We start from the raw sequence: 14,289 nt of genomic DNA on the forward strand, positions 1-14,289 counted from the left end.
CCTGCTATTTGCTGTTTATGATTATTATGTTAATATGCATGCAGCATAAAAGAAGGCTTATAGGGTGTTTTCAGCGAATCTTCAGCAAGAATTGCCAAGAACTCCATACAATTAGACAACACTAAAGCTTGCAATTTAATTCCTAAGGGAAAAAAATAAGATTGAATAAATATTTGAGAACAAGAATGTTTATAGATTTGTACTTATAATCATTCTGATGAACTCTGAATCATTGAATCATTCTGATGAAATCTGGCCCCAGAAAACCAAAAGAAGTGGCCTCTGGCTTTAAACAAATCCAAAGGAATCATTTGTGACATCTGCCCTAAGATAGGGTGACCATACGTGCCATTTTTCCCGGATGCATCCTGGTCAGGATTTCTATATTGCCTAAAATATCTAGGATTTGGCTTTGTTTGCGTGTGCAGACCGATCAGTGTATGACATCGGTTCCTTATGGTTTCGAAACGCTCTCGAGGTACTTTGAATCAAAAATATATAGAACTCCTGGCCAGGACACGTCCAGGAAAAATGGCACGTATACGGTCACCCTACCTAAGGTAGCACCATACAGTTATAACTAAAGATAGCACATATACAATGTCTAAAAATGCTGTCTAGGTAGGCAGCTCACTAGGTTTTGGAACAGAGCCCTAAACATACATATATTTGCGGTTTCGTATATTATTCTGTAGGTCTTTGGTGGTGGTTCTCTTTCTCGTTGAATCAGTCCATCCACTCTTCATGTGCAGGATCTGGAAGAGTTCTGTTTCAAGTTTTGCGTTAACCACCTGACGGCTGTCACTCAGACGCAGGCCTTCGCCGACATGGACCACGATCTGCTGAAGAACTTCATCAGCAAAGCCAGCCGCTACGGGGCGTTCAAGAACTAACAGAAAGATATTGGCTTATGGATGTTTTTTGCTTTGGTTCTTCTACATCCAGGCGAGTTATCTCTGTAATACCTCAGATTTGGAGAGAGAGGAGCCAAATTCTTCATCTCATGTAGGAAATGGTTGATGGGAGAAAGAGACTGCTTTTCTGTTCAAGATCACAATAATTTGCAATATATTTCCAGTCCTTAAATATATAATGCATTGGAAATTTACATTCAGCCAAACAAGTTGTCCATCTCAAATCCATCTATCATTTTCACGATGGCCTTTAAAGCAGGCCAACAGCCGTACCTCCTGAGGGAGGTTACCTGTGTTATAGGATAGCATGTTTTTTCCTGGCATTAGAAGAAACTTTACACAGTAATATGTCATATTATAGTGGTATAGTTTTATTTTTAAATGTAGCATTAAGTGGCTCCAATTTAATTTACAGATCCAACTAATCTCATTTATTTTTTACTGACAATAATGTTACTTTTGATATGTTTGCACTCTTTCTGTGTAACAGTATTATTTTGAATATGCCAGAAGGGTCAGTGTCTGTGATTCTGTCAAGTCATATTTTTACAAGCAGTAAGTGTCAGGGTGAAATCTCTCAAAAACTGTCAAGGAACTGTGCGGAGGACCATACTTCAGCCCAAAATGAAAAGAAAAAAACTGAAGTAAACCCTGGTCACACACACACATCAAAATATAAATGTTATTTTAGCAAGATAGTATTAATGTTTTTTTTTTGTTTTTTTATATATTAATTTGGACTGAAGTATGAGCCAGATATTTCTTCATGACATTTACAGGCTGTGCAGTTGTTGAAATAGTGCCGTCTGGTGGTGTTGATGCAAAACTAACCACGTGCCCATATTATGTCATTCAATAATTTTCCTTTGACGCTAAAGACTTTCTTACCCACAGTGAATCAGACAGATATTTGTATCACTCATTATAGCATCAACCAACCAAACTAATCTTGAAAGAGCACTTGAAACAACAAGCATATAAACATATATAATTCAAGTGTTTACAGTAGGTTAAGAGGTGTTAAGCAAACACAACCTGACACAATCAGAGAGAGCTTTCACAATGTCTTCTTGATGGTCAGTTGTTACAGTCTGTTTATACTTGTTTACACAGTCAGGGGTTTCTGTTGGGTTGTAGATATTTCTACATGATTTCCTTCTTTTGTAACCCCATAAAAGAGGGTCAGGACCGCTAACCCTGCCCGATTGCCAAGATAGGGTTGTTAAATATTCCCCAGTGGTCATGTTATGAATGGGGATTTGAATAATCTCTGTTTTAAGATGATACCAAACTTACTGTTTTCATTTAAGCAAATGTCATACAGCACTTTGAATATTTAAATAAATATCCTATATAAGTTATTGTGTTTTGGAAAAGTTATTATTACAAATATGACATTACAATGTACTGCACTTGTTGTTTTTTTCATAATAAAGTATGAATTTGTTTTTATGCATCATAGTAGCTATATATAATTTATTTTTAATATTTTCGTTTTTGAACTTTTTTTACAGTCTATAGTGTAAACGGGCATTAATAGTTGGGCATGTTGTCACATTATATATTTAAAATCTTAAACAGCCTACTATTTAAAAATGCAAAACGGATATATAGGCCTACTGTATAGGTTAGATACCTTACTGAATTTAACAAGCGAGGCAGCGAGGGATAGACTGTAAGGTGGTGTATTATTCACAACTCACATCTTTGAAGAAATCTAGTTTTTGTCTGCTGAAAGTCTTTTCATAAAGTTTATTCACAAATAATAATAATAATAAAACAAATCGGTATGTTGATAATAATAATAATAATAATACAATCCTATTACTACTGCATTTCTATGCCTTCACAGCCTCGTTTTCATTCCTGTCAAAAAGAAACCCTGATACCTTTGCCATTACCATTGCTATAGCCCTTAAAATTCTACAAGATTCTGTACAATTTGCTGCTGCAAGACATGTTTTGTGTGCTTATCTGCCTACGAGTGGCGCTCTATGCGCATTTAACACACAGGTTGTGTTTTAAAACCTTGTGAGCCGCCTACCTAGACAGCATTTTGGGGACCACAAGCGCCTTTCGAAACGGCAGCATTTTTTGAATATCATAGATGTACCTAGCAGTTTGTCCCAAACGCTGCTGAACTGCAACGATAACTGACCGAAATCAACGGAATGATGCACTAAAATGTTGTCTAGCTAGGGAACTCGCTGTGTTTTTGGGACACCGCCATATTTGGTCACTTAATTTCTCACCATTCATTCCTGCGATCAGCGTCCTGTAGTGCGCGTCTGGCTCTCTTCTCATCCTCTCAGCCTGATTTTTCTCTCGTCTTGAGGATGCTGTGCGGAATCAAACACTCATTCGTCTTCAGCATCAGCCGTGCAGGGTTTCCTCGCGGATGCTGAAGATCAGGTAAGACTGTGTGTGTGTGTGTGTGTGTGTGTTGGTGGATAATGTGATGGCGCACAGTCTGAGCATCACATCCACCTGCTGTTGTGTGTATCTGCAGCAGAACTCAATGTGTGCTTATATGACATGCTGTTTTTCTCGCGGTCGAATCTATCGGCCATGTAGGCTATTTTCATTTAGCACGCATAGAAACTGAATTAATAAGTGAATGCTGTAACCTACTGTATATACATATTGCTATGATGTTTAGTTTTTTTTATGCTATTTTTGTTTTTGGTGGGTGTTTGCACGTGTTTATAATAATAATCTGATTAATTCTTAATATACTAGTTACATAATATTAAGTATAGATATACAAATGTAGCCTATACTTATATTAAAATATACCTGTGCATAAATACTCTTGTATTTAATGTGTAAAAACTGCAGTATCAATAAATAATAATAGTAGTCTTAGGCGTTATACAGTAGTTATCTATACACACATAATTTTTACATAAAGTACAACAAATATCAATATAACTATAACTATAAATCATTTACGTATTCTAAAATTAGATTAAATTAAATCTTTTTTTTTGTGCTTGTGTATTTATGTTAGAGCTTATATTTAATAAAAAAATAATTTTAATTAATTAACCAATGCATAATGTAGCTTAATAATAATCATGTATTAACATAGTCATTTAAAAATAGCGTCCACAATATGAATACGAATAAATGCTGCTTTTAGTATGCCTTCTCTGTTTACCTTTTGCAGTACAAGTCCAATAAGGAAATATGTACAGTATGCAGATATATGTTCCTATTGTGGTTTAAAACGTATGAAAACTGATTGACAGGCTGCTTAATTAACATGAAGTTATTAAAGATAAGTGGCTGTTTTCCCAGCAATACCAAAAATACAAACTCATTAGCTACATTTTTCCTTGCATCTTGCGCGTAAACTGTTAAGTGTACGCCATTCAAGAATTCTAACCTTTTTTCTATCAGTTCTGAGTTGGCTATTCTGCTTCTGTTGGCAGATCGTGTTTGCTGGAGACGACACCAAGCAAAATACATTCACAGTATGCATCATAACTCGCAGAAAACAGGAACACAGTGCACACTTTGTGTCAGGTTGTGAAACTGAACACTTAAACATCCTTTAAATCAACTAAAGAACATGAGCTGAACAAAGCTGATGAGGGAATTGCTTTTGAAAGGGATAGGAGGCGTGGCCTCTGGTTTCATTTGGATGTTAATATTTAATTAGCACTGTAGCTCTGAGAGTGGAAATCACTGCTTCCATATGGGACATCCTTGAGAAAAGGGGCTAAAAAGACACACACGCATAAGAAAAGACAGATGTAACATGTTTCTCTAATCCAGGTCTCTTCTAGGTTAGCTGGTTGATTAGTGAACAGGTGCAGTGGACATGCTCTGAATGCATCATGGGAAATGAAGGGAATTTCATGCATCTTAATGACTATGACAGCAATTTGCCTCTTGAACTTCCTGCTGCCGGCCGCATTACTGCCAGTGGCACTCTGAATGTGTTACAATGTCATGAAAGAGGAAAAACAATGAGGTGGAAGTAACAAAGACGGTCTCTCATGGCCGTTGGCTGCGGGTTTCATGCTGACGCCTTGAGGAACACGCTGTGAGTGTTTTATTTATACTTCACGCCTGCGACAGAAACTGCTTCAGTCAAGAGGAGAACTATCTGTCCTTACCGTATGTCAACCATCTCTCTCTTTTCCTTTTGCTCAATCTTAAATTACTTAGCACTAAACTGTAAAAACATTATATATATTTTCAGTGCATTGTAAAGATTAATTTGCACAGATACTGTAAGAGATGGATTAAATTACGCTAAACTGAATTTACATCACGTTAAAATTACATGATACAAAAAAATAGTTGAATTTCATTAAAGTTATAAAAAAGTTGAAATTGCTCAAATTATTTGGATGAGTTAAAGTCATGTAAAAACAAAAGTTGCCATAACTTACTGATCATATCCATTTTTACAGTGTAGATAGATAAATCAACACTCTCTCGTGGAAATGCTTTGGCAAATTGGTGGCTTGCTAAAAATGATACAAATCAAATTTTATCGATTCATTCAAAATCCCTACCTCATAAAGTAGTCATTTTTTTCTCATGAGATTGATTGAAAGACATCAAAACATACTGTTCTAACTGTTTTGGCAAATTGGTGGCTTTCCAAAAACTGTATGTTTTTTGTAAAAATTAAGTTGCACGAATTCATATGAAATTGCCACCTCATAAAATAGCTACATATTTTCATGAGATTGATAGAAAGACAGATGGCCGGATAGATAGAACATTAAAAATGTTGCCAATGTATCATGAATGCATCTGGATGTATTTCTGGCATCAGGACAGCAGAATTACTGCAACGCTGATGCTGCAGACTGCAATGAGAAACTGCATGTATTGAGTGACTGACCTCTTAGGAAGCTTCCTTTGTGTCTATATTGAGCTATAGGTCTCTGTCAAACATTACAGGTGCAAAAAGAAAAAAACTTGTATATCTTTAAGAAGTCTTTATTGCAAGAATTCAACCCATAATAAACTTAACATTTTCATTAATATATATCCCAAAACAATTTTTAAGTATAATGCACTTTGCAGAATTTACACTGGTATAGCACCATCTTCTGTCCAAATGGGATGAAACTAAAAAAAAAAATCAGCCTGTAAATAAATACACAGCAAGTTTTATGTTCGGCCTTTGTTAACCTCATCTAATAGATGTTTGCTAAAAAAGCTGATATGTTGTTAATAAGATGCAGTTGTCTTCAAACCTTAATTGTTAAAGACACTGCATTCAAATGGCAAAGTACTTATTATAATATACACAACAGTTCCGGTTCTTGAATCTGATTGGCAGAGTAGCAATCCAAAAGTGCTGGATAACAGTATTGGGACATTTCACTGTTTGTATCACTCTGCTTGTCTGTGTTCGCGGATTCAAACAAACTGTTATTCCGTGCATTTGGTCTGTAGTTTACGTTAATTCATGTTACGCCAGTAGGTGGTGACAAGAGACTGTGTTTATGAGTGAGTCATTTGAACCATTCACTTTGTTAAAACAAAATGCTGATTCATAAACTAAACGAATGAATGAGTCATTGTATCATTTACTCAACCAAATTGTTCAGAAACACTGAACAGTTTGTGTCTTCCTTGAAGAGTGAAAGAACTTGTATTTTGTTAAAGCCATTAATTGTGAATTCAATTAAAAATCTGTAGTGAAGTATGTTTATACCCCTCACAGATTTAGCGCTTATGCTGCAAAACATAATGTCATGGTCCAAGTCTTCTGTCTGGTTAAAATTAGAGTTAAAAAAAAAAACATTGGCAAAACCACATCTTGTGTGGCCTGTTTTATATACTGTGTTGCTCTACAATAGTAAGCTCGGTTTGCAGTAATAAGTCACAATTCACCGCAGAGAAGTGCAGAGCAGGAATTCATCAATTCATCATGCATTCTCACTTGAACAAAGTGGAAGCAAAGCCATCGCTGTGCTCTCTCTCATCTGTTCACTGTCAGCTTGACATCCATCAGCCAGGAGGAAACCTCATCCCTGCTGATTGAGCCGTGTAGAGATTCCGTCAGTCATTATAAGAGTCTGATTTTAAATTGGGCTTTTTCAGTGCATCTGACTGGTGCTTTGTTCCCTCTAATAACGCACTAATATATGAGACAGAAAGCACAGAGCTTTAGTTTGATCATCTGTGAGAGTCATTGAATTGCAAGGCTCCAGATGCTGTTAATGGCTGGTAATATACTAAAGCGTCATAACTGCTTAGAACGGTGTCCTATAGCCTTCATTTAGCATATAAACATATGAGGAATGTCTTATGTATAAATTTGTCACTAAGTCAGGTAGTTTTGGTTCATAGACATACTTTGTAATCCTGTCTGTGTTTTTCTTTTGCAACCTTTATAAAATAATAATGATAATTAAAAATAATGTCTTTTTATAATCCCAAGAAATTTTAAATGTCTGTGATTGCAGCATAGTTTTAAGAACATGCAACCTTTGCGGAATAATGTAAGTAAAACTAAATTGCCTGATGCACTTTATTATACATCAAGACCCTTTTTGCAACTTTCTGAGTAAAAAAAATGAAATGAAAGTAAAATACAAAAAAGAAAATTAAATAAAAATTGCTAAATACCCAGGCAATTCCATCTCACATAAAAAGTCAAATTTACTATGGTGGTTTTCGTATTTTCTGACACTTTCAGTTGCACAATATTTCAAATGTAATGAATAAACTTGTGAATTTGATCTGTCTATGGCACTGCTGACCTAAAGTAAGTAATATGCCAGTAAGTGTCAGTGTAAAGTCCAAGACTTAAAGGGATAGTTCACCCAAAAATGAAAATTCTGTCATCATTTACTCACCCGCAGGTAGTTCCAAACAAAGTAGGTCTTTGTTCTGCTGAACACAAAGGAAGATATTCTGAAGAATGTGGGAAACAGAGCAGTTCTGGGGCACCACTGACTTTTTTCCCAAAACAGCCTGGTTACAAACTTTCTTATATAATATCTTCCTTTGTCTTCGGCAGAACAGAAATTCATACAGGTTTAGAAATACTTGAGGGTGAGTAAATGATGACAGAATTTTCATTTTTGGGTGAACTATCCCTTTAAAAGTTACTCAGTACAAAAGTCTTAAAGTTTAGGTAGTTCCCCATTTATTTAGGGACTGTCATTATTTACTCACCCTCAAATTGTTCCAAACATATATGAATTTCTTTCTTCTGCTCCCCATTGACCTTTTTTGTGTTGTTTTTTTTTATGGAAGTCAGTGGGGACCAACTGTTTTTTCCCCATATTCTTCAAAATATCTTGGTTTATGTTTAAGAGAAGAAAGCAAACATGTTTAGAACAACCTGTGGGTGAGTAATTTATGAATTATGAGTCCTGCCGCGTGCCTATATTATACTACACCCTAAAAGTATGTACTCATTTTGTGAAGAAAAAGAAGATACTTTTAAGAGTGTAGCAGAAGAGTAGCTTTGAGACATACTAAAGCATCATAAAAATGTGCTCTGTCACAGTTATGTGCATTCTGTCATAATAAACGGCCTGTCAATCATCAAAAGTTTTATTAATCATTTATTAAAATGTATTCCAAGATTTTGGTGGTAGAATTAAAATGCTTTTAAAACAAGAGAAGTTAAATACAGGTGCTGGTCATAAAATTAGAATATCATGAAAAAGTTGATTTATTTCAGTAATACCATTCAAAAAGTGAAACTTGTATATTAGATTCATTCACTACACACAGACTGATATATTTCAAATGTTTATTTCCTTTAATTTTGACAATTATAACTGACAACTAATGCAAGTCCCAAATTCAGTATCTCAGAAAATTAGAATCAATTAAGACCAATGCAAAAAAAAAGATTTTTAGAAATGTTGGCCAACTGAAAAGTATGAACATGAAAAGTATGAGCATGTACAGCACTCAATATTTAGTTGGGGCTCCTTTGGCCTGGAATACTGCAGCAATGCGGCGTGGCATGGAGTCGATCAGTCTGTGGCAGTGCTCAGGTGTTATGAGTGTTATGCACCTGTACTGCTGACGAACCTCATTGCAGGGAATCTGCTTCCCTCTGCTCTCATCTGGATCACCTCCAGACCAGCAGCAGCTGATCTTATCCCTTCTGTGTGTGTCCATCGGGTGACAGAAGTGCGAGGCTTCAGTGACCCACAGAAGGAGGAATACCATAACTCCACACTTTGTAAACTGTAATCTATCTGTAAGCTCAAACCCTCCCTAGTGTTGGGCTGTGAAGTCTTTGAACATTTTAATTTGAGGCTTTTCTGTGAAAGTAGGTCAAGTAGAAGGTTTGGTGAGTGTGTGTTTGGTATGAGAGAGTGTTTATGTGGATGTGTGGAGCTGAGCTTTGGGATGCCAGATTCATTTAATTGGTTTGGTTTGTGTAAATAATTAAATGATTCTGTGAAGCATTTATGTTGCATTTACAAAACAATATAGTATTTATTACAATGATTTTATAGAATAATTTAATATTTATTTAAATCCTGCTGTGCATAACTTTTTTAAAACAATAAAGGTTCCAAATAGGGGCTTTGCAATGCCATAGAAGAACTATTTTGGGGAAACAGTTATTTAAAGAACCATATTTTTCTTATTGTGAAGTAAATTATAATCAGAATAACCCTTTTCAACTGAAGAACCTTTGTTTTTAAAATTGTGATTAAATTGAGAAACGTTTTTGATTATACATTTTATATTTAAAAGTGTCAGCATAATTGGTGGATTTTTATTTTCTTTGTACCTGATAAAAATTTGACAAGCTGCATTTTCAAAGTAGCTTACCTGACACTGGTTGTTTTCATTCTCTATTTCTGTCTACCTTCCTCTTGTAAATAATTGAGCTCCTTACTCTAAATGATCGTGATGATCTGTTGCAGGGTATCTCTTGAGATGTATTCTAAATCTCTTCATGCTGTCATACAGTGCTGCGTTACTGTGACCTGCAGACCTGACTATGATGTGACTCGTCACATGTGACTGACAAACCGTCATATTACCAATCAGTTAGTCATTGTCTCTGACAGCTCAACAGTGACTGTTTAAATTACTCCATAACATTTAACATGAGCATGTCATTGGGGAAAGGAGGTCAGTTTTTTTTTTTTTTTTCGTTTTAATGTAACTTTCATCTTTACTGAATAAATTTAATGTCCACAGATTAGTGACAGTTTCTTCAAAAGCAAGGTAGGCTATGTTTTTTGATTGATCTTGACGTATGCGGAAAGCAAGTATTTCATTGGTAAAAAAATGATTACAGACATTTTTAAAGCTTAGAAAGATGATGAGACATCATTATGATAATAAGTGAACGGTAATGATTGACTGCAGATGCACAAAATCATCAGATGCACAAAGTAGGTCAAGAAAATGGACCATGCCAAGAAGTATAAATGCACAAAATATATTTTGTTTAGTTTGACAGAAGTCAGCCTAGCAGAATGTCTTATAGATTTAGGTGATTGCTTGTTTTTTGTTATCTGTTTATGAAAACAGCATTTAGTGGGGTTTGCATTTTGGTCAAATATAAAATTTGCAATTGGGCAAACTTTACACAATATAATAGTATAAAAGGTCATTTGCCTTCTTGTTGAACAATAGTCTTTCTTCAGCATGGTATCTATTAAAATACATCATTTGCTATTTTAGACACTTTAGAAGTTCATCTATTATTTATCTATTACAAAATCAGTTAGTGCACCTGTTTTCCTGGAAAATATGTTTCTGTTGAGAACATTTGGCTGCCGTTACCTCAGGGAATGACCTCCTACGGTTGAAGTTCTGGTGTGTAGGAGCTGTTCTTGTTGCTAGGGAGAACTGAGCATGAGTGTGCTTTTTCACTGCGTGGAGGATTATCAGTGTGTTTATAATTCTGTATGAAAGAATTTCATGATTGAATAAAATATTACTCCAAATCCCATTTGATTGATGCATTATAATATGTATTATGCAATGTTTATTTATTTATTTTTTACCTGGAAAATCAGTTTAAGAAATTATGTTGTCGTTTACATGGAGAAAATGCCAGTGTTTGTGTTTACCAAGGTATTAACAAAGTAGCAATGCTAAGGGAGATATATTTTTTTCACAGATCACAGAATTGTGCAAAAGAAATGTGAAAGAAGAAAAGTGTACAGTAACTAGAAATGAAAGGTCTTAATACTTCAGGAATTGAAAAAAAAAACCTGTTCAATTTTCACACTTCATTTAGCACCACAACCATTTTCAAATGTGAAAAGGTTTTTCGAGAACCAAATTTGCACTGTACATTAAGGATTATCTAATGCAATGTTTAACCTGAAAATTTACATTTCTTAATTAACAGTCAGTTAGACTAATCAACCAAATTATTACACTTTGACTATCAGATACCAAATTGCCCCTAATTATAGTACTATTTCTCTTTAAGGTAAACAAAGTGATTCTGCACAAATAGAGGATCTGTGGATCTCAAAACATATATCATCAAATCATTTTATGGGTATAAAATTAGAATATTGTACATGAACGTGTCTGCTTATGTCTACATTATTTATTTTCTGTTACAGGTTTTATGTCAAGACATTTTTAAATCTGTTGTTGTTTACCCACCTTGACATGTTGAAGACAACTCCTTATGTCATCTTCTCAAAATCAGTATCTCACATAACAGTGTGAAAGATGCCAATGCTTACTTTAGCTTTAAGTTTGAAAGCGGTGAGAGCTCCAGACCTCAAGGGAGGATCAACAAGACTCTACATGAAAGCTTGAGAACACATGAACCTTCAGGAAACATGAGTGTGAATGATGAACACACCAGACCCTTCGGGACCAGCATTCAAGATGGCTGTAAGGAAATCAGGAACAACAACAGACATGCTGAAGATTCCCTAGATGGTGATGCCAATGCTAATGAAATCCAAAGAGGAGATGGAGGAACATCTTTGGAGGCAACTGAAACCCTGTCCTCTGTGGTATCTCACACTAAGGAACCGGCGAAGATGATTATCCAGGGCACAGATTCCCCATGTGATGACCCAGAGTTGGCTGAGTTTGAGATGCTGGAAAGTCAGGAACTAGAGGATGACGAAGAGAGTAGTATTCGTAAAGGAGATGTCAAGGGTGCTCTATCCACCAATATGATGCAGACCGAAGCAATGTCTCCGAAGGATGGCAAAAGGTTCTCCCAGTTCTTTTCAAAGGACCAAGAGTCTACTGTTTGTCCTCAGTCCACTAGCAAAGAAATGGTGACCAGCATAGCAAGGACTGAGTTTAGCTCTGAAAATGATGTTTTTGTCTCTTGCCTCTCCACATTGTCTAGTCTTGGAGGAAGTCTTGCTAGTGCCCTGGACCATGCAGGTCGAACCCAAAGCTCTGATTCGTGGCATGCTCCCTCAGGGCCATACCGAACTCTCTCTGAGGATCTTACACTTGCCTCACAGTCCTGTTTAACTATTTCAGATAAAAGCCGGACCTCCGTACATACTGATGGCATGCATCATCAAGCAGGAAAAAGTACAATGCACATCGGCAGTGTTGTTCTCAATCTTAACTCTACCACCTTGCCTGAGGAACCCCTTTTAGAAGCACAAGAAAACAAACCAGCTACAGACTTCGTAATATATGAGAGCTCAGGTCAACTGACAAATGGCATGAGTGAATGTAGCATTGCAAGGATCAAGAAGGTCCCTAATGAATCAGGAAGCACAAGTCAGGACAATCTAGGAGAATCTGGAGTTCATGTAAAGGAGTACCAAGGAACAGAAGACAAGGTTCCACATTTAAAAACAATATCACCTGAAAAGAAACCTTGCCAACCTCTTGTCTCAAACAGCACACAGTCTTCTTCACACAACAGAAGGTTCTCCCATGATTCCGCTGTTGATATAAATAATAAACTCAAATCCCAGTATGAGGAATCTCATAAAATTGCTCTTAAGACCTCAAAACTAACCTCAAAGGATACGCCTCTGCATTCTGGTGGTTCTGAACCCCAACCATACAAGAAGCAAGCTTCTTTTGAAAAGACCCGCAGCTCTAGTGCATCGAGTTTGGAAAGGCGAAGACCTTGGGGCAGCCCGTCTCGCCCTGAGACCCCTTCATCCCCTAAGACCACCTGTTCACCTCGGAAACAGCCACCTTCATCATCAGCCAAACCTATTAGCACAAGAGAAGCAAGTCAGGAACGAAATGAAACCTTACAGAGGGGAACAACTGGTTTGAGGCAACCAAGTAAAAGTTTTCTCAGTAGTAGTAGCAGTCTCCCAAAACCTGCTGTTCCTCAAGAACCCACTAGAGCAGAGTTTGAATCTAAGAAGTCTTCTCCACCTCAAAAGCCCAAAAATGTTCGACCGAAAATCATAACATATGTCCGCAAAAGCCCTCAAGCAAAACCAATGTTTGAAGGTCCCTATGAAGTATCGACGCTACCACCAAGACTTACACCTTACAGTAGCTCACCAACCTCAAAAGAGTCTAAGACCGAGGGGTCCAGAGGTTCACCTGTGCTGAGCTCCTCTAATATCCTTTATGACAAGTATCGTCAGGAAGTACAGAGGTCAGGGTACTACTCCCCTCCAGGACTGATGGCATCTGGGATCAGGCCACCCAGCCACACTGTCCCCCATAAACTGGTGGGCAAATCTGAGAGTTTCCACGGGGAACTGCCAGATCAATATTTACAGGTAGGACTTTTAGAGATTCTCAGCTGCTAACACAGCACTACTGAACTCTACATAAATGTGCTGTGTTTGTGAAAGCATGAGCAATAAGCATAATTTATTAATACTCTCAACTGCTTTATTAAATTTGTGGTAACAAAGACATCAATAGATGCTTCTTACGGTTTTAGGGTGGTAGAGTGGTTCAGCTAAATACCCATGATGCTGCTGCTGCCGTTTTCCGCTTTCCGAGAGCCTTAAGGCCTCAGCTTGGCCTTGGAGCTGTCACCAGACAGCCTGCTACTAAGAACAGGACGGTATTACCAGGTCAAAGGTCAGCGTCACCCCTCAGTTATACAGCTGCAGCTGTTCAGGCCCCAAGTAGTCACCAGGAACCTGCAGGTCAGTAGGCACTAAAACCATCAAAGTCAGGTCCCCAGTTGTCAGTTGAATTTCTTCAGAATGTGCAATGTTTAATTAAGCAGTATTGATTTGTATTAGTTGATTTCTTAAAATATAGCTAGACATGAATCTTAATGATTAGCTCTATACAGCCAGTACCCAGAATCAGACTCATTTCTTAGCGTAATGGCCACACACACAGACATTCCATCAGCTGAGGTTATGAACTGCAGTCATTTTGGTTCTAGAATTGTATTGATTTTTACAGGCTCTACCATTTCTCTTTGAATTGTAAAATCCATGATGGCAAGGAGACTGCGGATATACCTGGTCAC

The 14,289-nt window shown here is 36.8% G+C and overlaps 2 protein-coding genes across 3 annotated transcripts in view; both read left to right on the forward strand.

Moving 5' to 3' along the window:
• Positions 1-2,369, forward strand: part of rcbtb2 (regulator of chromosome condensation (RCC1) and BTB (POZ) domain containing protein 2) — a 29,152-nt gene extending 26,783 nt beyond the window's left edge. Inside the window, exon 12 of one of the 2 annotated variants that reach the window (XM_079387065.1) lies at positions 696-2,369. In XM_079387065.1, coding sequence (XP_079243191.1) covers positions 696-725 — 30 coding nt within the window. In that variant the 3' untranslated portion in view covers positions 726-2,369. The remainder of the gene's footprint in view (positions 1-695) is intronic. The other variant, XM_079387064.1, reaches the window with a different exon arrangement.
• Positions 2,370-11,686: 9,317 nt separating this feature from the next.
• mtus2b (microtubule associated tumor suppressor candidate 2b) overlaps positions 11,687-14,289 on the forward strand; it is a gene marked incomplete at both ends in the record, with an annotated part of 29,117 nt that continues 26,514 nt past the window's right edge. Inside the window, 2 exons of the mRNA XM_079388181.1 lie at positions 11,687-13,576; positions 13,744-13,954. Of these exons, the coding sequence (XP_079244307.1) occupies positions 11,687-13,576; positions 13,744-13,954 (2,101 nt within the window). The remainder of the gene's footprint in view (positions 13,577-13,743; positions 13,955-14,289) is intronic.

This window comes from Barbus barbus (genome assembly GCF_936440315.1).
Source record: "Barbus barbus genome assembly, chromosome: 31".
Lineage (NCBI taxonomy): Eukaryota > Metazoa > Chordata > Actinopteri > Cypriniformes > Cyprinidae > Barbus > Barbus barbus.